General features: G+C 41.8%; 1 protein-coding gene across 9 annotated transcripts in view; it reads left to right on the top strand.

Annotated features, from left to right (window-relative positions):
• The window catches only part of hace1 (HECT domain and ankyrin repeat containing E3 ubiquitin protein ligase 1), a 128,689-nt gene that overhangs the window by 63,772 nt on the left and 41,539 nt on the right, over positions 1–23,378 (top strand). For 7 of the 9 annotated variants that reach the window (XM_061818937.1, XM_061818938.1, XM_061818934.1 and 4 more), the window contains 4 exons: positions 2,322–2,393; positions 8,224–8,525; positions 17,589–17,657; positions 17,815–17,902. In XM_061818937.1, coding sequence (XP_061674921.1) covers positions 2,322–2,393; positions 8,224–8,525; positions 17,589–17,657; positions 17,815–17,902 — 531 coding nt within the window. The remainder of the gene's footprint in view (positions 1–2,321; positions 2,394–8,223; positions 8,526–17,588; positions 17,658–17,814; positions 17,903–23,378) is intronic. The other 2 variants (XM_061818940.1, XM_061818936.1) reach the window with 2 other exon arrangements.

Below are 23,378 nucleotides of genomic sequence, written 5' to 3'. Positions count from 1 at the left end.
TTGCTGCCCATCCAAACAATGATTTTGGCAGCCAGGGTTTTCCATCGGCCAATTTGCTAACCCCGTCCTTGTCAATTTTCGCACCTTTCTCCTCCCAATGTGTGCGTTCAGTGAGTGGTGCTTTTTTCTGACGTGAAATCAAAATGTCATGATTTACTGCGTGTGTTTTTGTTACCTCTTTCACCAGTGCTGTGTCAACCCTGGGGAATCCCTGGGCTGCAGCCTTGGCTGCTTGATCAGCTAGTCTGTTACCAATTGTGATTGGGTCATTTCCTGCTAAGTGAGCTTCACATTTACAAATGGCTACTTTGTCCGGCAGTTGTACTGCGTCCAGTAACTGCTGGAGAAGTGCCTTGTGAGCAACCTCTTTACCTGTTGTGGTAGTAAAGCCCCGGTTTGACCATTGTCGACAAAACAGATGAACTGAGCCCCAGCCATATTGACTGTCAGTCCAGATTGTAAAATGTTTCTTGGAAAACATCTTACAAGCCTGGATCAGTGTAGACAATTCTGCTGCCTTTGCCGAACACACAGAGTTAAGTGTTGCCTGAAACAAGACCTTAGTTTGTGTCGTTATTGCGAATCCCACCTTGTTGTGGCTGTCTTAACCTTTGCTTTCTTATTCCTTCAACAAAAACAACCTCTCCAGTCGGGAGGGGAGTGTCCATTAGGTCAGGTCGCGGTTTGGTGGAAATTTGGATGTGCATTCCATAGTAGTGTGGAGTGCCCTCTGCTGGTATGGGTAAAAGTGTCGCTGAATTCAAACCCCCACATCTTACAATTGTAATGTGTCCCTATGATAACAATGTCGCGGTGCAACGTTAAGTGCCGTGCTGGTGACAAATATGTCATCTTTGTTTCCAGCAGAAGGACTGAAACTGCGTGTGGCACTTTCAGTGTTAACTGGTGGAACAAGACTACTTTCAGAGACGCTTCAACAGCCAGAGTAGCGGCCAGCACTGCCTGAACGCACTTTGGAGTGGCTCGTGCTACGGAATCCAATTGTTGCGAATAGTATGCAACTGGTCTCATTTTTCCTCCGTGTTTCTGCAGCAACACTGAGGTCATGAACCCGTTTTTTGCAGTCAGTGTCTGCTTAAATGGCCCGTCATAATTTGGTAGTACTAGCACAGCTGAATCAATAAGTTCTCTTTTGACAAGATCAAAAGCTTTGTTGGCTTCTGGCGTCCATGCAATTTTTTGTCTTGCAACGTCATTGGCTCATCATAAATTATGTTCAGCAATGATCGCGTGATTTCTGAGTAATTTGCAATCCAGGCACGACAATAATTGCAAAGACCCAAAAATGACATCACTGCTTCTTTGTTACAGGTTTTGGAGCCTTGGCGACGGCTTGTTTTTGTTTGTCACTGACAATGCGTCCTCGCTCAGTCAAAATGTGTCCGAGATAGGTTACTTCTTGTTTCGATAATTGCATTTTGTCTTTTGAAACGTTGTTTTCTGTGTCATACAAATATTGCAGTAACGTTAATGTATCGATTTTGCATTGCTCTTGTGTGTTTGACGCCACTAAAATGTCATCCACATATACCAAAATTTGGCTCTTGTATGGGGCATTAAATGAGGCCAAACACCTTGTGATTGCTTCTGAGAAAATTGTTGGGGAGTCACAAAATCCCTGGGATAACCTTGTCAACGTTAATTTCTCACCTTTGAACATAAACATGAACCAGTATTGGCTGTCAGGATGGACAGGGATACTCCAAAAGGTATTACTCAGGTCCACCACCGAAAACCACCTTGTTCCGGGTTGTAATGAGTTCAAAAGAGTGTGTGGATTAGGAACATTTGGCGCACGAGATTGTACTGCTTGGTTTACTGCACGCAAATCTTGAATTAATCTCCATTTGTTTGTGTGTGCATTTCGGAATGGAAATACAGGCGTATTACAAGGCGAGTTTGGGCACGCGCGTAAAATTCCTGCCTTTTATAATTCGTTAACTACGGGTTGGATGCCTATTTCAGCATCTTTTTTCAGCGGGTATTGTCAAATTATCGGACGATGTTCCGTTTTTCCCTGTATAATTATTACTGGTTGTGTATTTGTCATGAGTCCAACATCGGCGGGTCCAGTGCTCCACAGCCCGGCTGGGAGATGACAAATGGCATCTTCTTCAACAGGGGTGAGCACATAAACTTCGGCTCATCAGCTGTAGTGGACTCGTGCAAACGTATCAAAATTCCATCGAACACGCAATCGGAACCACCCTGATTCTGTTTCTTCAACGCCGTCGAAGTTTTGTGATGGGACCCAAATTTCGTGTGGAATCATTCCGGTTAAATTGTTTGTGTCCCTCCAGTCACATTGTTTTGGCTTCGCAAGTGAAATTTGTGGATTCTGCCCGGGAGGGAGCAGCGCTTTCACTTGCGCGGTGAGTCCGACAGTCGCAAAACACCACCTTCCTTTCCAATAAATGTAATTGACCGGAACTTCTTGTTCAGCCAATTCCAAAAACAATTTGGCGTAGTCTGGATCAGGGCCCGGGGATTCTTTGTACCTAATGGTGACATGTAAATTATTTCAGTACTGCATGTCGCCTCCCGGCCGGACCCTCCCGTCAGCTACTTTTAGTAAATTTTCAACGCCACATTCCTCTTTAGGCAAATCCAGTGACCAATAATAATGTGCCGCATTTTCTTGAATTTGGATGTTAGCTTCCATTCGCCCCTGTTTATTAATTATGATGCTAATCTCTAATTGTGTTAATGCGTCGCAACTTAATAAATTGAGCGGGCACCGTGGCTGATTCCACATTCACCTTTTTATTTGGTTCACCAGGGCTCCGCAACTCGATAGTACGGGACAAAACTAAGGGTTGAACTAAACCATGAACTCCGCGCATGTAAACCTTTTTTTTAATTGGTTTAACTGTCGCGGGGTCCTATTTTCAGCGCCCGTATCAACTAGGAAAATGGTTGGTTTTCCCCGGACTAGTAAAGTTAATTCTGGTTTCATTATTGGTTCAGTCTGATGACGCATTAAATAATTTTCAAGGTCGAACATGTGTTTAATGTCTTCCTCGACATTTTCATCATTGTCCCTATCTGAGGAGTTCAGAGGGTGGAGTAACCAATCTGCGGTCCGCGGCCCCTCTGGAGTCCCGGCCTAGTCATTTATCATCAGATGAATTGTCAACACGGCGTCGACTAGGCTTGGCCTTGGCTTTACAATAGTGAGCACGAGAAATAGTGCAGAATATCTAGTCGAAGGACTAGTCTATTTCCTATTTTTCAAAGGTCGGTGTTTGTATAACACTTGGAAGAGTAGTACAGAATATATAGTCAAAAGACTAGTATATTTCCTATTTTTCAAACGTCAGTCTTTGGCGCAGTTAAGACACTTGCCTTCTCTAAACCACTTTTGCTTTTTGGGTGATAATTTGGACACGTCAAATGGAGGTTTTTTGTTACTCCCGTCATGTGGTCCCCCTTTTGTGTCACAAAGCCTTCCTGTAAAGTTAATGTTTACTATAGGACGCTCTGCTTTTTCTTTTTTTGCTCGACACGTTCATAATTTCTTGCATAATTTATTTATTTATTTATTTCAATTTTAGGACTTTGAATTTCTCTGGCCCTATCAAGAAGGGCCTTACAATAAGACCACTGTTTACAGTGGGTATTGTCTTTTCTCTTCTGCCCGTCTTTAATAGATAATTTACTGAGAAGTTTGTCTAATTCTTCACAGTTTTGTGCATTTCCAGAAAATCCATACCTTTTCTGCCACTTTTTGGTGAATTTTGTTGTTCCCTTGTAATCAATTTCAGCTGAACGACATTTTTCCTTTACTTCAACATCGTAAAGTGGACGGTTGGAAGTTTTGGTCGACATTGCCGCCATTTCTGACGCTCTTATTTATTATACGCGTCTAGATATGGTTCCTCAGTTTTGAGAAAAATTCTAAGTGCCTGACTTTGGGTTGAATACCAAGCTTCTACTCCCAATTCGGAGCGGGTATTACCTGGGTGTTTTTACTCACGACCCTCAGTCAGTTTTAGAGTTCTCAAACTTTGGACATTCACTCTGTACACATTCACTCTCACAGACTGATCAATTTTTGTGTCCTGAAACTAAAAGTTTCTACTTTTCCAAGTGTTGTACAAGCACTGGCCCGAAAAATAGAAAATATACTAGTCTTTCAACCAGATATTCTGTACTATTTTTCCAAGTGTTATAAAAACACTGACCCGTGAAAAGTAGGAAATATACTAGTCTTTCGACTAGATATTCTGTACTACTCTTCCAAGTGTTATACAAACACAGACCTTTGAAAAATAGGAAATATACTAGTCCTTCGACTAGATATTCTGTACTATTTCTCCCAAGTGTTCTAAAAACACTGACCTTTGAAAAATAGGAAATATACTAGTCCTTCGACTAGATATTCGGAATTACACTTCCAAGTGTTATACAAACACCGACCTTTGAAAAATAGGAAATATACTAGTCCTTCGACTAGATATTCTGCACTATTTCTCCCAAGTGTTCTAAAAACACTGACCTTTGAAAAATAGGAAATATACTAGTCCTTCGACTAGATATTCGGAACTATTCTTCCCAAGTGTTTTAAAACACTGACGTTTGAAAAATAGGAAATATACTAGTCTTTCGACTAGATATTGTACACTATTTTTTCCAAGTGTTATAAAAACACTGACCTGCGAAAAATAGGAGCTATACTAGTCTTTTGACTAGATATACGGTACTACTTTTCCAAGTGTAATGCAAACATTGGTTGAGACACATGCAATTCATAGGATGACGTTTGTATTCTTCCAGCGGAGGATGTCCGAGGGCTGGCCTCGTGGGAAGGAGGACTTTCCGGGTCTCCTGGAGACTCGGACGGTGCACCAATTTCATTCGTCGTCGATCATCCGCCGAAAAGAAAACGTTGTCATCCGGCTCGAAGGACCAAGTTTTAGAATGTCAGAGATGTTCCTAGAAAAACAGCTAAGACAAGCCTGAGGACTGTAGAGAGTGAACTCAAACCAACCAAGATTGTCTTTTCGTGCACGGGACAGACGGAGGACACACTGTGAGAGTGCGCTACCTCAGACTGCCAAAGTGGCAGTCCCTGTCTGCTCTTTTTTATTGCATTCTCAGGTCAAAGGGTTACATGGTTACACAGTGAAAATGCTGGCACAGATGGCTACACCAATAGCACATAAACACTAAGGGACATGTTTCTTCAAGGCTGCAAGAGTGTCCTGATAAACCCACAAGAGAAAAATCAGGGCATTGTTTAAAGACATGTTTATGGCATTTGGGGGTATCCTCCTGCGGTTGAAGGGCGTTATCTCCTCCCAGTGTTGAGGAGTAACTGCTTAAGATCAGAAATGAAACATGCTGAGGCCAGGATGGAGACATCGCTTCCCAGTGTTCAGGGGCATCAGCTTGAGGTCGGCAGGGGGGCATCGCCTCCCAGGTGTCACTGGGTCACACTTCAAGACACGCATGCAGCTCACAAAGAGAACAATTCCGACTAAGACTAACAGAAACAAACGCATGATAAAACAATCCTAAAAGCAACTGTAGTAGTAATGTTATACTTTTATCATGATAACTAACATAGTAATAACTTCTTTATCAGGCTGGCAGCCAGTTCAGGGTGTACCCTGCCTGCTGCCCGATGACAGTTGGAATAAGCTCCAGCACTCCCGTGACCCTTTTGACGATAAGCAGCTCAAAAAATAGGTTGATGGATATACAGTGGGACCGCTACTTACGAAATTAATCCATTCTAGAAGTCGTTTCGGAATGTGAATTTGTAGTTAGTAGAAGCGCATTTCACATGTAAATAGCCTAATCTGTTCAAGCCCCACAACTACCCGCCAAAAATAGGCATTCAGAGTACATAATGTAAAAAATAATCAAAATTATGCTCATTTACTTTTGGTGTTGGGCAACGATGCGAAAAAAAGGGTGAGTGATAAGCAAAACGCATTGTGGGGGATGGAGGAGGAGGCAAACATTCGACAAACATGGATTCGAATGTAAGCATGGACAACACTTAATTCCATTAAAGTTTCTTGTGGCCCATAGTGAATAAGGATGCATAAACATGCCAAAAACAAATTTGAAAAAGTTCTACTTTTCCAATTTGTGCTAGCGTCATTCGGTGACAGTTGAGTGTCCAAGGAAAATGCAAAGCATCATGGGTAGAAATTTATGTCCCTCCTAGCCAGTAGGATGCCAGGAAGATGCAACAGCAATAGCCAATGGGAAAGCAGCTCTATCGCGCCACACAAACCAAAATACAGGATGTCCATCATGGGTAAAGATTGACGCCTCTCTGAGCCAATGGGATTTCAGGAAGATGCTACGTCGATAGCCAATGGGAGAACAGCTCTATCGCGCCACACAAGCCAAGATACAGGATGTTTATGTTAGGTGAAATTTGAGGGCTCAGAATCCAGCGGCCATTGTTTTCTTGTCCTTTCATGATTTTCCTTCAGATGTAGAGACTATCTTTCTGAGGAGGCATTTCACAACCTGAATTTTTCGTTTAATCCATTTCTGAAATGCCAAACGATTTAATTAGAGACCCATTAAAATAAAATTTTGCCTGGCCCTTTGTGTTTTCTTAAAAGAATTGTACCATCTTACAAATTTTTCCTAGGTAAAAACATATTAGTGTAGCTGTTTATTTCATTTACTAAATAAAAGTTGGGGGTGTGAATTAAAAAAATAGCAAGTAAATTACGAAGTAAGTATTACATGTTCAATTAAAGTGCTTAACTTCAGAATAATTATTTGGATAAAATGAGATACAGAAATATGGGTAGAAGAACTTGGAGGTGGGGCTCGTAGGCAGGGACCTTGGTGATCTGATCCCCAGCTACAGATGCTGGCTCTAGGGATGTGGAACATCACCTCTGTGGCTGGGAAGGAGCCTGATCTTGTGTGTGAGTTCGAGAAGTTCCCACAAGATATTGTCTGACATTTATCCACACACTGCTTGGGCTTTCATACCACTCCTCTCAAAGTTGTTGGACTCTTTTCCACTCTTGAGTTGCCCACGATGAGAGGCACTGAGCAGGTGTGCGGATACTTATTACCCCACCGGCTCAGCGCTTGTACTTTGAGGTTCACCCCCAGTTGACGAGAGGGTAGCCTCCCACTGACTTTTAGTGGGGGAAAAAAGGGTCCTGACTGGAGTTTGTGCTGATGTACCAAACAGGAATTAAGAGTACCCACTGTTTTTGGAATCCTTAGAGGGGGTGTTAGAGAGCGCACCCGCTTCAGACTCAATCGTTCTGCTGGGGGATGTCAATACTCACGTGGGCAGTGACAGTGAGACCTGGAAAAGTGTGATTGTGAAGAATCCCCCCCACCCACCCCCCACCCCTTTCAGTCAGAACCTGAGCAGTGTTCTGTCATTGCACTTCTGTACTCATCACAATTTGTCCATAACAAACACCATGTTCAAGTCTGAGGGTGTCCACATGTGCACTGGTCACCAGGACACCATAGGTCACTGTTCATTGATGGACTCTGTGGTCGTGTCATCGGACTTGCGGCCACATGTTTTGGACACTTGGGTGTTGAGAGGAGTGGAGCTGTTAACGGATCACCACCCAGCCCAACATGGTAGCCAGTATGCAAGTGCACGTTAGGACATGGACCACAATTTTGTCTCATTTCACTAGCTTTTTGAAGTACAGACTTTACACCTTTGTACTGGTCCCACCTTCTTGCTGGTAAAATAATGTTATATCCATATGTTAACATGGATTTAAAAAAATAAAATAAAACATCTCACACTGTAATGTTGTTTTGTTGTTCAATCATTCTGCCTTTAATTAAATTAAAATGAAAGGCCAATAAAGCCATGACGGTTTTTAATTTGGAGTGTTATTACATAAACTAACGCCATTAGTAGTGAACATGAATGTTTGTTTTGCCAAAAGGTTGATTTTTGAAAATGTATGTGGTGCATTACAGCAAATCTTAAGGACCTTGTAAATATTAAAATTGGTTCTAAAATTTGCCTTTGAATTGAGCAAATAAAGTTGGTTTTGAATTGAGCAAGATCTTTAAAATTCTCGTAATTTGCAAATAACGTGAAAGATTAACTGGATTAAAGCTATGATTCCTGAAGATAACTTGAAGGCAAAATTAATTCCTCTTTTATTTTATCTACATGAAACATTCCTTTTACTTTTTTTGTCACCTTCACTTATCACAGCTTGTTTGCATTTACAGCCATTGGAGCTGCTCTGGCACTCCCTTGACGAGTGGCTCGTACTGATCTCCACTGAACTTGACAGAAGCAGGAACCCATCATCAACCTCCACAAACAGTGATATAGCCTCTCTGCTTTTCAAACAGCGGGAAGCCAATCAGTCTTGTGCCACGCCAAGGCTCCCCGCTTCCCTGGACCCTCAAATTGTCATGGAAACAGAAGGATATGCTGATGGTGAAGATGTTATCTCCATGACAGCCAATCGTCTTAGCGCTGTAATCCAGGCCTTCTACATGTGCTGCTCTTGCCAGATGCCACAAGGGTTTGTCTATTGTAATGACTAGCAATCTATAGAGAAGCCAGGAAGCGTTAGTTATACTGTAGTTTCCGTTCAGTTTTATAGTTTTTCACAATTTAAAGGTTTAAGGCCTAGTCTAACATAAAGACAGACTTGATCCATGGCACAACAAAACAAAAAAATACCACCAGCATTCATCACTGTAAGGCTTTGCTGCATTTTAAGCCTCGTCATAACAAAACAATTGTTGATTCACTTTCATTTGAAGACAAAAATTTGGATTTTTCAAATGAACTGGTGAATGAATCCAAATTAGCACACATTTGTTCAAAGCACTCAGCAGAAGTGTATGAGAGATTAATTTAACATGCTCAATGCGATTACCAAACCTGCCACGAAATTGCAATGACTAATTTTGCAGCTATCAATACTGCATGTGAAAGACTGGTCCAAAATGGTCACACAGCATACTCTGAGAAAGACGGGGAGAATGTTTGTGCTCGTTTAATCAAAAAAACATTGCGACTCTGTTTTTTGACCAATGGTATTTTGGAGTTTCTGCATGATCGAAGAGCTGACTTGGAGACAGTCACAAGCAGGACTCAAGACAGATTACGCAATAAAAATCCTTCCAAATCTGCATTTTTTTGCATCCGGGTTATGTGATTTCAGTGCACAATTGGTCCTGGCAACTTCCAGAGCAGTTTTTCAATCATGCTGTCCCAAGTTTTGAATGCAGTGTTACGCGGGATGGGCAGACACATCCAATTCATCAACAATCAGGGGGAGTTAAATCAAACAAAACATGCCTTTTATGTGGTTGCTGGAATTCCCAAAATTATCAAAGCGATTTTCCATACAGGTTCAAGACCATGGCCTTCAATCACAAAAAGCAAGACATTTTGGAAGAATAGCAAGAAAAATGAATTGTGAACAGAACCTAAATAATTGACTGAAGTTCATTTGCCTGAGGATTGGCAGGTGAAATGTTGAGAAAAAGTAACAATAGTTTTCACTGAAATTATAGTGTTATTGATATTCGTCATCAATACTGTACATCAATTATTCCAGACACACGTACAGTGCCATGGAAAAGTCTTTTACTCAGTGATAAAAGTCCTTTTCATGAAAATTCCTCTGGAAACTTAAAGAAAAAATCCTTAATATTAATCCGGATATTAGTTGACAACATTGAACGAAAATGCATTTGATTTCGTTGTTTTGCTTTCACAAGCGTAGCCATGTTGAGGCACTAACACTAGTAATAGTAACATCCCTCCCTTCGCATTCTCTCAAGACGTCGCTTATTTTGTGTAGTCTTAACATTAATTTCCGTGTTTTTCATAAACGACTAAACAAGCCTTTTCCAAAACAACCGGTCGTCACCCTGAAACAGGAAATGCAAGTTATTCGCACTGAGCATGTACGGAAGTTAGGCGGAAAGCGGATGTTCAGAGCTGTTACACGCACTGCGAGCGCATTTACGTCGAAAGTCATCAACAACATGAGCCATGTCAAAGGAAATTCAGTTACACCAGGGGTGCTCATTGCGTCGATCGGGAGGCAGTGTGATGGCGTTAACAAAAAAAGACTATCATCCACCTCGTCGCTTGAGTCAGGTGTGGCCAATACATCGAGCACATGCACATAAAGGCGCGTTCGAGCAAGCTGGCCTCCTATTTACGGCAATCATGGCGATCTGTGCTCCCCCCACAACAACACATCACGATTGAGGACAGGAATGTTTGTCTGCAGTGTATCGCTAGCTTGTTGCTACGAACGCCGATTATGTCGAACTAAACTTTCAGTATTTTCAAAATATTACAGATATTGACCGTTCGTGTTTATTCCTTGACAGGCCATTTAACTTTTATTTAGAAAAAGTTTGTCAGATCAAGAATTTTTATTGATGAAAAAATTTAAAAAAATGTTTTATATCATGTTTTACTAATATCAGTTGAAATAGGAAATTATCATTTCTGAGTTTAAAAATGTTTTCTATTTTAGTTATGTCTTTGTTTATTTTATTTTTAATTTCCAGTTGTTATATTACTCCAGTAAGTTATTTTAAGGCCATCCCGCATCACTACATTTTTCAAATGTGAGTGACTGTGTGTGTGTGCGTGTGTGTGTGTGTGCGTGTGTGTGTGTGCGTGTGTGTGTGTGTGTGCGCGTGTCTGTGTGTGTGTGTGTGTGTGTGTGTGTGTGTGTGTTGTGTGTGTGTGTGTGTGTGTGTGTGTATATGGGGCACTTTAGAGTGTCCAATTAATGTTGCATGTATACTATTAGTATTACTCGGTCTAAGTCTAAGATAGTGAGCAATCTGGGCGAGTGTATCAGTACAATGCGACGTAACAAGTTTGAGACTCAAACAATAATTGTAATTAATATAGATCAACTTCTTTAACATGTTTTGCTATACAGTGTAGAAATTGTAGCATATACTTTCATCTATATTCTATGTCTATATCTATACTATAATATATATAATGTGGGGAAAAGGACAATTTTAGATGTCTTTTTACTGAATAGTTCACTTAATTCATTTGTCTTGAGATAAGATGGCATATTTTTAGCATATTTTAATGACAAATGTGATTTTGTGCTTTCCAGTGATAGGGGAATGGTGGGCAAAAAAATCTGGGCTTGGCCCTTGGGGAACTTCTGCCCAATAATTTTTTTTTGGTCAGGACTTCAAATTTTACTTTCAATTTTTGTGCGAATTTTGTTTACAGGTATCGCCAGAATGCACCACAGCCATCCATTTTTTTCAAAAATTTCACGGGGGTGCATTCCCCCAGACCTTCGAGCAGGACCGCACACCTTCAATGATAACATTTTTATTTTCAGGAATTTTCACAAAAGTCCACTTTCATCTCTATTTACTGTTTCCTGTTTTTTTTTTTTTTTTTTTTTTTTTTTTTTTTTCAGTCTTCAGCTCTGCCCACAGATTCGCCATTGGATTCAGGTCTAGACTTTGACTTGGCCATTCTAACACCAAATACGTTTATTTGTGAACCATTCCATTGTAGATTTGGCTTCATATTTTGGATCATTGTCCTGTTGGAAGAATCTCCGTCTTAGTCTCAGCTCTTTTCCAGACTCCAACAGGTTTTCTTCCAGAATGGTCTTGTATTTGGCTCCATTCATCTTCGCGTCAATTTTGACCATCTTCCCTGTCCCTGTTGAAGAAAAGTAGGCCCAAACCACCACCATGTTTGACAGTGGGGATGGTGTGTTCAGGGCGATGAGCTGTGTTGTTTTTACGCCAAACATATCATTTTGCATTGTGGCCAGAAAGTTTCATTTGGGTTTCATCTGACCAGAGCACCTTCTATCACATTTGGTATGACTTTTGGCAAGACTTAAACAAGACTTTTTATGAATATCTTTGAGAAATGGCTTTGTTCTTGCCACTCTTCTATAAAGGCCAGGTTTGTGCAGTCTATGACTGATTGTTGTCCTATGGACAGACTCTCCCACCTGAGCTGTAGATCTCTGCAGTTCATCCAGAGTGATCATGGGCCTCTTGGGTCCATCTCTGATCACTCTTCTCCTTGTTCAAGGTGAAAATTTAGAGGGACGGCTGGGTTTTAGTAGATTTGCAGTGGTCTGATACTCCTTCCATTTCAATATGATTGCTTGCACAGTGCTCCTTGAGATGTTTAAAGCTTGGAAAATCTTTTTGTATTCAAAGCTGGCTTTAAACCTCTTCATAACAGTATCTCAGCCCTGCCTGGTGTGTTCCTTGGTCTTCATGATGCTCTATGCACTTTATACAGAACCCAGAAACTATCACAGAGCAGGTGCATTTATACGGAGACTTGATTACACACGAGGGGATTCTATTTATCATCATCAGTCAAAATTGGATCATTCAGCGATCCTCACTGAACTTTTGGAGTGAGTTTGCTGCACTGAAAGTAAAGGCGCCAAATAATATTACACACCCTACTTTTCAGTTTTTTATTTGTTAAAGTATAAAATACGCAAGAAATTTTGTTTCACTTCACGATTGTGTCCCACTTGTTGTTGATTCTTGAGAAAAAATTTAAATTTTGTCTTTATGTTTGAAGCCTGAAATGTGGCGAATGGTTCAAGGGCGCCGAATACTTTCACTTTGGTGCATCACTGTCAAAGTCATCATTGATGAATTGGATCAGTTCTGCCGCCTCCTGCAGTCATGAACAGTAATCCCATCTTGCTCCCACAGCATGTCATCCTCTGTGCCATCCATGGCGTTTGTGGGGATAAACGTTTTTGAATCCTTAGTCTTAGTTCCCATTGTATCACATTATTGTCAGCGCTTTGAGGGAAGGTCCACCGTGCTAATAGCGCAGCCTCTTGCCCCCATTCGGCTACAATCTATAGTAGCTCTTCATAGAGTTAGGTTCAAAACGAAAGCTCAAGCTATGTAGAAATGAGCATAATGGCCACTTTCAAAAACAAAAGCTACCATTTCAAATGTGTGCATTATCCCTTTTTTTTTTTAAAATGATCGTACTCCATAGTTTCAGGTCACGTTGTATTGCTTCCGGCCGATGTGGTGAAACATTTCTTTTAAAAGCGGCTGCACAACTAGCCCTTGACATTTTTGTCTTCATTTAAGTTAAATCAAACTCGGGGGCAGTCGCAACAGATATACTATCCTAACGATTGTAAGTTCAGAGTTCAGATTGCGTTCAGAGATGAGGTTGGTGGCGCACATTATAGTAATATAAATAAATCTGTAACATAAGACATAAAATATCATCAAAATTTATATGTATACCTTTTTTTTACCACTCTGTTTCTGTATACAACTGTACAATGTGATTGTATTTTTTTCATCCATACCAAAATATAATGCACTCTATTGACTTTTTGAAAATATTTGTGGAAAAAATTTGCTTATTATTTTTGAGAAAATATGGTATTTCATTTCATTGACAAGTTCACTCAATGTTCTTTGCATGATTAAAAGTATTTAAAGACAAAGAAATAAACATTTAAAACTAAGAAAAAAATGAAAGCACAATTACAAGACCGTACCGTGCAAGAAATTGATGAGATTCACCTTTAGTTCCTAAAGACTCTGGAGGTTGTGGCGGCTTTTCTGGTTGACACGCCTCTCCAACATTTCATGGACATCGAGGACAGTGCCTCTGGATTGGCAGCCTGGGGTTGTAGGCCGCCTTTTTAAAATAAAGGATGGAAGGGTGTGTTCCAACTACAGAGGGATCACACTTCTCAATCTCCCTGGTAAGATCTATTCAGGGGTGCTAGCGAGGAGAGTCCATCAGGAAGTCTAACGTCAGATTCAGGAGGAGCAATGTGAGTTACGTCCAGGCCATGAAACTGTGGACTATATGCCCTCAACAAGGTCCTCGAGGCTGTGTGGGAGTTCGCCCAACCACTTGGAGAAGGCGTTCGACCATGTCCCTCGGGTAGCTCCGTGCGCGGTGCTTCAGGAGTATGGGGTACCGAAGCCCCTGATATGGCCTGTTCTTTTAGTGTACGACAGGTATCAGAATTTGGTTGGCAATACCGGCAATAACTTGGACTCATTTCCGGTGAGAGTTGGACTCTGACGTGGCTGCCCTTTCTCACCAATTCTGTTCATTATTTGTACAGACAGAATTCCTTGGCAGAGCCGAGGCACAGCGGGGGTCCGATTTGTTGGCCTCAGTATTGCATCTCTGCTTTTTCCAGGTGATGTGGTTATGTTTGTTTCATCAAGCCAAGTTTCTAGCTGGACGCCTCACTGGCGAGGTGTATCGGGTCCAGTTTGTAGCTGGACGCCCCACTGGCCAGGCATGTCCCACACATCGGATGATCCAGGACATGCTAGAGAGACTATGTCTCCTGGCTGGCCTGGGAACGGTTGAGGATCCCCCAGAGCAAGCTGGATGAAGTGACCTGGGTGGGGGGAAGTATCGGTCTTCCTGCTAAAGCTACTGCCTCTCAGACCTGACCTCAGATAATTGATAGTAAATGGATGTATGATCTTATAGAGCTCCTGCACGTGACATCACCGTTTTCACGCCGCTATGCTGCGGGTCAAACAAAGCTTTTTGGCGGTGCAGGAGTTGTTGAACTAAAGTAGATTTTTCACATTGCCTGAGACCTGTTGTGTTGTTGGTTGTCACAAGAGGCAAGACGGTTCTTCAAACATATCATTCAATAGAATACCAGGTGAAAAGACGAGAAAAGATCAATGAATTGCCGGTCTAACAAAGCTGCTCGGCAGTACGGGAGTCGTTGAACCAGAGCAGAGTTGTCACAATGCCCGAGACCTATTGTCAACAACAACAGCCAGGAAGATCTAATCATTTCTGAAATAATTTTGTTTAGATTCTGATTTAAGATTAAGACGTTAGATCAGATTGTGTGTTTTCTCTCTCTCTCTCTCTCTCTATCTCTCTCTCTCTCTCTCTCTCTCTCTCTCTCTCTCTCTATCTCTCTCTCTCTCTCTCTTCTCTCTCTCTCTCTCTCTCCTCTCTCTCTCTCTCTCTCTCTCTCTCTCTCTCTCTCTCTCTCTCTATATATATATACACACAAAATAATAGCTATTTGAACACCCTTCTATATTGCAAGTTCTCACACTTAGATATCATGCAGGACTCTGAAATTTTCATTGTAGGTGCATATCCACTGTGAGAGAGATAATCTAAAAAGAAAAATCCAGAAATCACAATGTATGATTTTTTTTTTTTTCAAAGATTTATTTGTGTGATACAGCTGCACATAGGTATTTGAACAACTATCAGCCAGAATTCTGAACCTCTAGTCCGCCTTTAAAAGTCCACCTCCACTCCATGTATTATCCTGAATCAGATGCACCTGTGTGAGGTCGTTAGCAGCATAAAGACACCTGTCCACCCCATACAATCAGTAAGACTCAAACTTCTAACAGGGCCAACACCAAAGAGCTGTCCAAAGACACCAGAGACAAAATTGTACAACTCCACACGGCTGGAAAGGGTTACAGAGAAATTGCCAAGCAGCTTGGTGAAAAAAGGTCCACTATTGGGAGCAATTATTAGAAAATGGAAGAAGCTCAACATGACGCTCAGTCTCAATCGAAGTGGAGCCCCATTCAAGATATCACCTTGTGGGGTCTCTGATCCTTAGAAAGGTGAGGAATCAGCCCAGGACTACATGACAGGACTTGGTGAATGACCTGAAAAGAGCTTGGACCACCATTTCCAGCGTGACTGTTGGTAATACACTAAGACGTCATGATTTGAAATCATGCATGGCACGGAAGGTTCCCCTGCTTAAATCAGCGTATGTCAAGGCCCGTCTTAAGTTTACCAATGACCATTTGGATGATAGAGAGGAGTCATGAGAGAATGTTTTGTGGTCAGATGAGACCAAAATGGAACTTTTGGTCATAATTCCACTAACCGTGTTTTGAGGAAGACAAATGATGAGTTCTATCCCAAGAACAGCATCTCGACTGTGAAGCATGAGGGTTGTAGCATCATGCTTTGGGAGTGTTTTTCTGCACATGGGACAGGACGACTTCACTGTATTTAGGAGAGGATGACCGCGGCCATGTATTGTGAGATTTTGGGGAACAACCTCTTTCCCTCTGTCAGAGCATTGAAGATGGGTGGTGGCTGGGTCTTTCAACATGACAATGACCCAAAGCACACAACCAGAAAAACCAAGGAGTGGCACCATAAGAAGCATATCAAGGTTCTGGCGTGGCCTACCCAGTCTCCAGACCTAAACCCAATGGAAAATCTTTGGAGGCAGATAAAACGTCGTGTTTCTCAGCGACAGCCCAGAAACCTGTCTGATCTTGAGAAGTTCTGTGTGGAGGAGTGGGCCAAATTCTCTCCTACAGTGTGTGCAAACCTGGTGAACAACTACAGAAATGTGAACTACTCCAGGTAACGTTTGACATCTCTAATTGCAAACAAAGGCTACTGTACCAAGTATTAACATTGGTTTTCTCAGGTGTTCAAATACTTATTTGCAGCTGTATCACATGAATAATTCGTTTAAAAAAATCATACATTGTGATTTATGGATTTTTCTTTCTAGATTATCTCTCTCACAGTGGACATGCACCTACGATGAAAATTTCAGACACCTCCATGATTTCTAACTGGGAGAACTTGCAATATAGCAGGGTGTTCAAATACTTATTTTCTAAACTGTATACATTTATTTATATATTATATATTTTTATTTTATTTTCCTCATTTCACAGCCCTGAACATAGGTGCTCGATTTCTGTAGGGCGAAAATTTAATCTTATTAGTTGTCTAAAAAAATAATTAATGCAGAATGCTCTTTTTTTTTTCATTTTCTCAATGCTTATGCTTTATAGCTTTCTATTTTTATTGGTTGGAGCTTATCTTCCAACAGTTATTTTCACTGTTGTGCCACAGTGGAGCGTTCATTGTTTATTTAAAGATTGAAACAATTTTCCTGTTGCAAGGAGTTAATAGAGTGATGCTGTGGTCTTTCATATTGAAATGTAGAACAGTTGGCCTGTTATGGGCCTCTAAGAAGAGTAAAAGTTACATACATAAACTTTTAATATAATTTTTAATTTAAGTATTTGTACAATGTCATATTTGTCATCAGTAAACAATTTGTATCCTTTGTACTGAAACTACTGTTCTTAGTAATGTCCCCTACTTATGAGAGGGGTGCAACTACAACTTAAAATATTCTCAGTACTTGCATTTTTTTCCTCCTCTTGCCCTCCATTTGAGTTGCCTTGTCTACCTCCTTGTTTGCGCTCACATTTATCTCAATACATTATCACATTTAACTCTCAGCCAATTTGTAAGTAAGCTCCATTAGATCATTAAGAATACTTAAATTAGCAGTTGATGGAATTCCAGTATTGAGCTACCTGATTGAATCAGATGCCTGCCTTTCTCTTTTGTTTTTCTCCCTGCACTTAAGAGTCTGGTCTTGTTGTATCCTCGGTGGCAGTTCATCATTTTCAATGCAGACAGTTGGATTTTTCAAATGAGTAATTTATATCTAGTTAGAAAGCAGAGCCTACCACTGAATTATTACTGCTTTCCATCCATTTTGATACCCCGTCTCACTCATCACTTCCTCTCTTCGGTCACCCAGAATGACATCCCCTCACTTCATTGAGTTTGTCTGCAAGCATGATGAGGTACTGAAGTGCTTTGTCCACAGGTGAGTCAGTGTAGGCCTCAGCCGTCACACTATTCACATTGCCAAGAGACTATTGATTGGGAAAAAAGTCAGTTTACTTTGACTTTTCTTCTTTACCCCACCATTCACATCCTAATATATTTTTTTGTCTTTGCTCATGTGTGCCTCCTCCTTATAGGAATCCAAAGATAATCTTTAACCACTTCCACTTCCTGCTAGAATGTCCAGAGCTGATGTCACGTTTCATGCATATCATCAAGGGCCAGGTAAGAAAGTCATACAGTAATTTGACAGTTTTATTCTGAAGAAAAATTGATTATGAGAAGACAAGTGTGGACCTTGAAGTTCAACCACACAGACCAAAAACTGTCCGTCTTTGATTTGACAGGTTGCAGAAAATTCTTGTTAACAAGCTGGACAATCAACAAATGAATTAAAAAATCAAAATCCCACTTTCCCCTAACTTTCACCTGTCAATCTAATTTGTGCCTTTTTCATCAATAAGGATCAGAATCATCTATATATTCCAAGTTTGTTGATAAATCAGGAATTTGAGTCCGGTAGTTGGAGCCCCTCTAGTAAGACAACAGTCAATTGACGGAGGATACTTTTGAGACATCAAAAACATAGTCACAGAGCAAAATAAGGTCACCACTAATGTGGTGATGCAAGTACATTTTTTTTGTTAATAATGCCAAAAGATGTAGAGTCCTCTAGCAATTAGAGCAGTTTGAAATTACTAATGGAACAATAGTTAGGTAAAATGACCATTGTGCAGAGGACACAGAGACTTCAAGAAATTTATGCAGTTTAAAGTGACTAGCAGTGTGATAATCTGGGACAAAATCAATTGTGCAAATGTTGCAGATCTGACTCAGGCACATGAGGGGCAAGAATTGGTCAACAACAGTCATGCAAATAGTGCAGCGTGGCAAAACTACTATCGTGAGTGCACGAGTCATGCATAATTGACCCGACAGAAATGTGATAACCAACTCAAGACAAAAAATTGGCAGCATGTTGCAATAGTAAACTTAAAACGTAACTTTTTAAGAAGTTAATTCCTAGAGGGAAAAATATCTGCTTGTTTTAGTTTGCATTGTTCGGTAGCATCTACCTCAGGCAAGGAGGTCGAAGAGGTGGCAACAAGGATGTGGATACTCCAAGAGGATTTTTCATGGTCTCGTCTTAGTTCTGCAGCATGCAAGTCCTCAAGGGTAGCTGGGGGGGGGACAGAAAACCGTTTCATCAGATTTGATTGTCTGTTGCTATTGGAGTTTGTCCTTTTTTGTAGCAGGACCAAAACAGACTGGTATGGAATAACACCAGATTGATTCGATGACCGCTCTGTCGAGCTGCGTCAACAGCTCCATTGGCAGATCATACCTCCTCAGAAGCCGCAGGAAGTGCATCCTTTGTTGGGCATTTTTGAGGGTGGGGTTGATGTTGTATATCTCACTTAAGGTCCTGAGAGACTGTAATTCCCATAAACCTGAAGGTCCTGGTAGACACAGGGCAGTTGGACAGTGTGAAGGGGAGGTATGGTCAATGATGCCCCTTGAAATCCTCAAGAGGAGTTGAGGGATGATGGTGTTGAACGCAGAGCTGAAGCCCTTGCTCGACATACCTTATACGGCACTGCCTTCTCGTTTGATTTTGCAGTGTGATTAAACATACCATCTGGTCATTTAGGTTCATTTGTTCAAGCAGACACTGTTCCACGGTCACCATTGTTGTTGCTTTGTTCCTTGTTACAGAAAGGAAAGTTAAAAACAGCTACTGGAAATGTCCAAAAAATGCTGAGGAAACTAGTGTAGGAAACCTGTGGTGTCCTCACCAATACCAGGCATTGCGACACCTCTGACTAAGAGACGAACTGCAGCACATTTTCAGATCTGCACATGTGTGTGTTGCACTCTCATATAAAAGCAAACTACGCATGGGAAAGCCCAGACATGGGCTTGATACAGCCCGCGGGCTGTATATGGCCCTTTAAGCTTTTCAATAGGGCCCGCTGAAATTCTCAACTTAAAAAAAATCTGAAATCATTCATTAATCATTCATTTCATCTTGTCCCAGCAATGCCAGCGTTTCCTCAATAGATGATGCTTTGAAAATTGGTTCACAACACAACAACATTGGTGTACTCTTTATTTCACTCTCATTTTACTATTGCTATTTTAGCTCTTCTGGAAGAATTAGCGGACCAAAGAAAAGAAAATTGGACAGTGACTGGAAAGTATTTAATAAAAAGTGGACAATTAAATGTTTTTTCATTGAAGTCTGATTAACAACTGTCTCACATGCCTAGAAGCTGTTGCAGTTTTTCAAGAGTATAATATCAGCCATCACTTTGCAATGAATCAGCAAATGATGCTAGCAAACAGTCAAAGCAAAGAAGGGGGATACTGCACAGAAATTGGCAGTTAATTTACAGATTCAGTAGAATTTTTTTCAATTTAAGAGTCAACTACCAAGGCAAGTTTTTTTACGAAGCCACGTTTCCAAACATCCGGACGACAGCACAGAAGATGCAGTTTTTTTGGGGCTCGACCTATGTGTTTAAGCAGACTTCACATCAACAAAGTCCGTCACAGATCCAGGTTAATTGACAAACACTTAAGATCTGTCGTGAATTACCACAACAAAACTAACTCCAGACTTTGATGCAGTGGCATTTTTTCAACTGTTATGAAAGAAATGCATATGGTATAGAATGTTTGAAAGTGCATCTTTTAATTTTGTGCGCATTTACGCACTTTTTTTAAAAAGAATGTTGATTTATTTAACTTTGAGTCTTCAATTGAAATGTTGCATATTAATTGAGACAAACTTACTACCTAGATGAGGGCTATTTTGCAAATTTGAAATACACAGTCCTAAGTGCGCACTGTTAGTAAATAGGATTTTACATTTATTTGCTTGTGCTTACTGTTATATATGAGGTCCTGGCGCGGCCCCTCTGTGAAAGTTTTGAAATCGATGTTGTCCACAAGTTAGAAAGATTGCCCACCCCAGGATAGCCACAGTGACATCAGAGTGGTCACTACATATGCAAGTATAAAAAGGACTTTAGTATTTCCAGGCTGTAGGTTGAAACTGAAAATCCAAAGTCTCAAATCTGAAAGCAATGAAAAGTAATTCTTTATTGAACATATTTTCGCAACCATAAGCCCCATCGTATCAACAAGGGCAGTCTCAATTACGAGTGCAATTTCAGTATTTTACACATTTATAAACCCTCCTCGAGCCATTACCTTATCGTGGTGGAGGCGTTTGTGTGTCACGATTATCCTAGGAGCTAAGTTGTCCAGGGCTTCACGCCCCTGGTGTGGTCACCCATGGGAAAAAGTGAGGGACCAGACAAAGTACAGCTGCATAAAATCCTATGACGACTAATAATGGATTCAAGTTTCCCTTACCCTGACAAGGGTCACTGTCCATAGGGGTCAGGTGAAAGGACCTTGGCAATCCGATCCTATCCGAAAGAAACTAACTCTAGGGACATAGAATGTCACCTCTCTGACATGGAACGAGCGCGAGATTGTGTGTGAAGTTCCGACTAGCTATAGTCGGACTCGCCTCTCCGCACCACTTGGGCTCTGATACCAGTCCTTTTGAGAGGGGTTGAACTCTGTTCCATTCTGAAGTTACCCACAGTGAGAGGCGCCAAGGAGGTGTAGGTATGCTTATTGCCCCGTGGCTCGGCGCCTGTATCTTGGGGTTCATACTGGTGGAAGAAAGGGTAGCCTCCTTTTGCCTTCAGGTGGGGAGACGGGTCCTCAAACGGTTCGTAGTACTCACCCTTTTTGAAGTCTGTAAAAGGGTGACATAGGTCTCTCTTCCTATGGGCTCACAAGCTGTGGGTGGTGCCATAGTAAGGGTCATATGTGGTGTGAGCCGGGCAGTGCCGCACCAATCCCCGGCTACAGAAGCTGGCTTTAAGGTCGTGAATTTTCACCTCTCTGGCAGTGAAGGAGCCTGAGGTGGAGAACTTCCAACTATATACAAACGGGAACTCCTCCACACAGGGCTTGGCTCTTGTACCAGTCCTCTTGAGAGGAGTTGGACTCCCTTCCTCTCTGGGATTTCCCACGGTGAGAAGTGCCTAACGGGTATGGTTGTACTTATTGCCCCCCTGGCTCGGCGCCTGCACATTGGGGTTCACGTCGGTGGATGAGAGGGTAGCCTCCTTTCGCGTTCGAGTGGGGTTTTTAGTGCTGATGCACCAAACAACGGTTCGGAGTACTCACTCTTTTTGGAGTCCTCAGATGAAGTGCTGGAAAGTGTTCCCTCTTTCTACTGGGGGACTTCAGCACCCACAGGCAATGAAAGTGATACCTGGAACGACATGATTGGGAAGAACAGAGCCCCCCGATCAGGACCCAAGTGGTATTCTGTTACTGGACTTCTGTGCTCATCACGGATTGTCCACAACAATAACTATGTACAGGCATAAGAGTGTCCACACGTACACTTGGCACCAGGACACCCTCGGTTGCAGTTCGATGATCGACTTTGTGGTTGTGTCATCGGACCTGTAGCCACATGTCTTGGACACTCGGGGTGGAGCTGTCAACTTATCACCACCTGGTGTTGAGTTGGCTCCGATGGTGGGGAAAGATGCAAAAAAACCTTTGCTCATGTTCTGAGGGTGTCGGGGGAGATTAACTCCGAGTGGACGATGTTTGGCACCTCCATTGCAATGACGGCCGACAAGAACTCTGGTGGTGGATGCCTGTCGTGGTGACAACTTCCAAACGCGATGGTGGACACCAACAGTGAGAGATGTCATCAAGCTGAAGAAGGAGTCCTATTGGTCATTTCTGGCCAGTGGGACTCCCAAGGCAGCTGATAGGTACCGGCTGGCCAAGCGGAATGCAGCTTCTATGGTCGCTGAGATAAAATCCTGGGCATGGGAGGAGTTCGGTGAGGCCATAGATAACAACTTCAAGATGGCTTTGAGGAAATTTTGGTCCACCGTCTGGCGTGGAGGAGGGGGAAGCATTGTACCATCAACACTGTTTAGAGTGAGGATAGTTGCTGAGCTCAGCTCACGACGTTGTGAGTCGGTGGGGAAAATACTTCGGAGAACTCCTCAATTCCACCAACATGCCTTCCCATGAGCAAGCAGTCTGGTTCCTTTTAGGCGGGCTCTTCTTTCTCTGGGGTTAAGGTCAACAGGGTGGTTAAAAACCTCTGGGATGGCAGGGCCCCAAGGGTGGATGAGATTCGCCTGGAATTCTGAAAGGTTCTTGTAGGACTGTCCTGGTTAACTCGCCTCTGCAACACTGGGTGGACAGGAGACAGTGCCTCGGGATTGGCAGACTGGGGTAGTCATGCCCCTTTTTAATAAGAGGGACTGGAGGGTGTGTTCTAACTGCAGGGGGGTCACACTCCTCTGCCTCCCTGGTAAGGTCTATTCAGGGGTGCTGGAGAGGAGGCAACATAACAGTAATCTTAAAACTGTTTGGGATCAACATTGGGCTTTTAACATGTATTGCTAAAGATATTCTGCAAGCAATAATTTAGTTTTATACCAAGAAAAACAGACAGGGATATCATTGTGTGTTTAAAAAAAAAAAAAAAATGAAGCAAAGTTGGAAGTGACCTTTCAAATTTATAGTTCATAGTTGGCTTGGTTTGGTTAGCAATGTATTTTTTTTGGTTGACATTTTCATTGTAAGTTTGCAAAACCACAAAATTGTTCTTAAAAAGGTTCTGATGGGAATGTAAATGCTG

This window comes from Syngnathoides biaculeatus, chromosome 5, assembly GCF_019802595.1.
Source record: "Syngnathoides biaculeatus isolate LvHL_M chromosome 5, ASM1980259v1, whole genome shotgun sequence".
Taxonomy (NCBI): domain Eukaryota; kingdom Metazoa; phylum Chordata; class Actinopteri; order Syngnathiformes; family Syngnathidae; genus Syngnathoides; species Syngnathoides biaculeatus.
The sequence above is the reverse complement of the archived record's forward strand: the minus strand, read 5'-3'. Positions and strand labels throughout refer to the sequence as shown.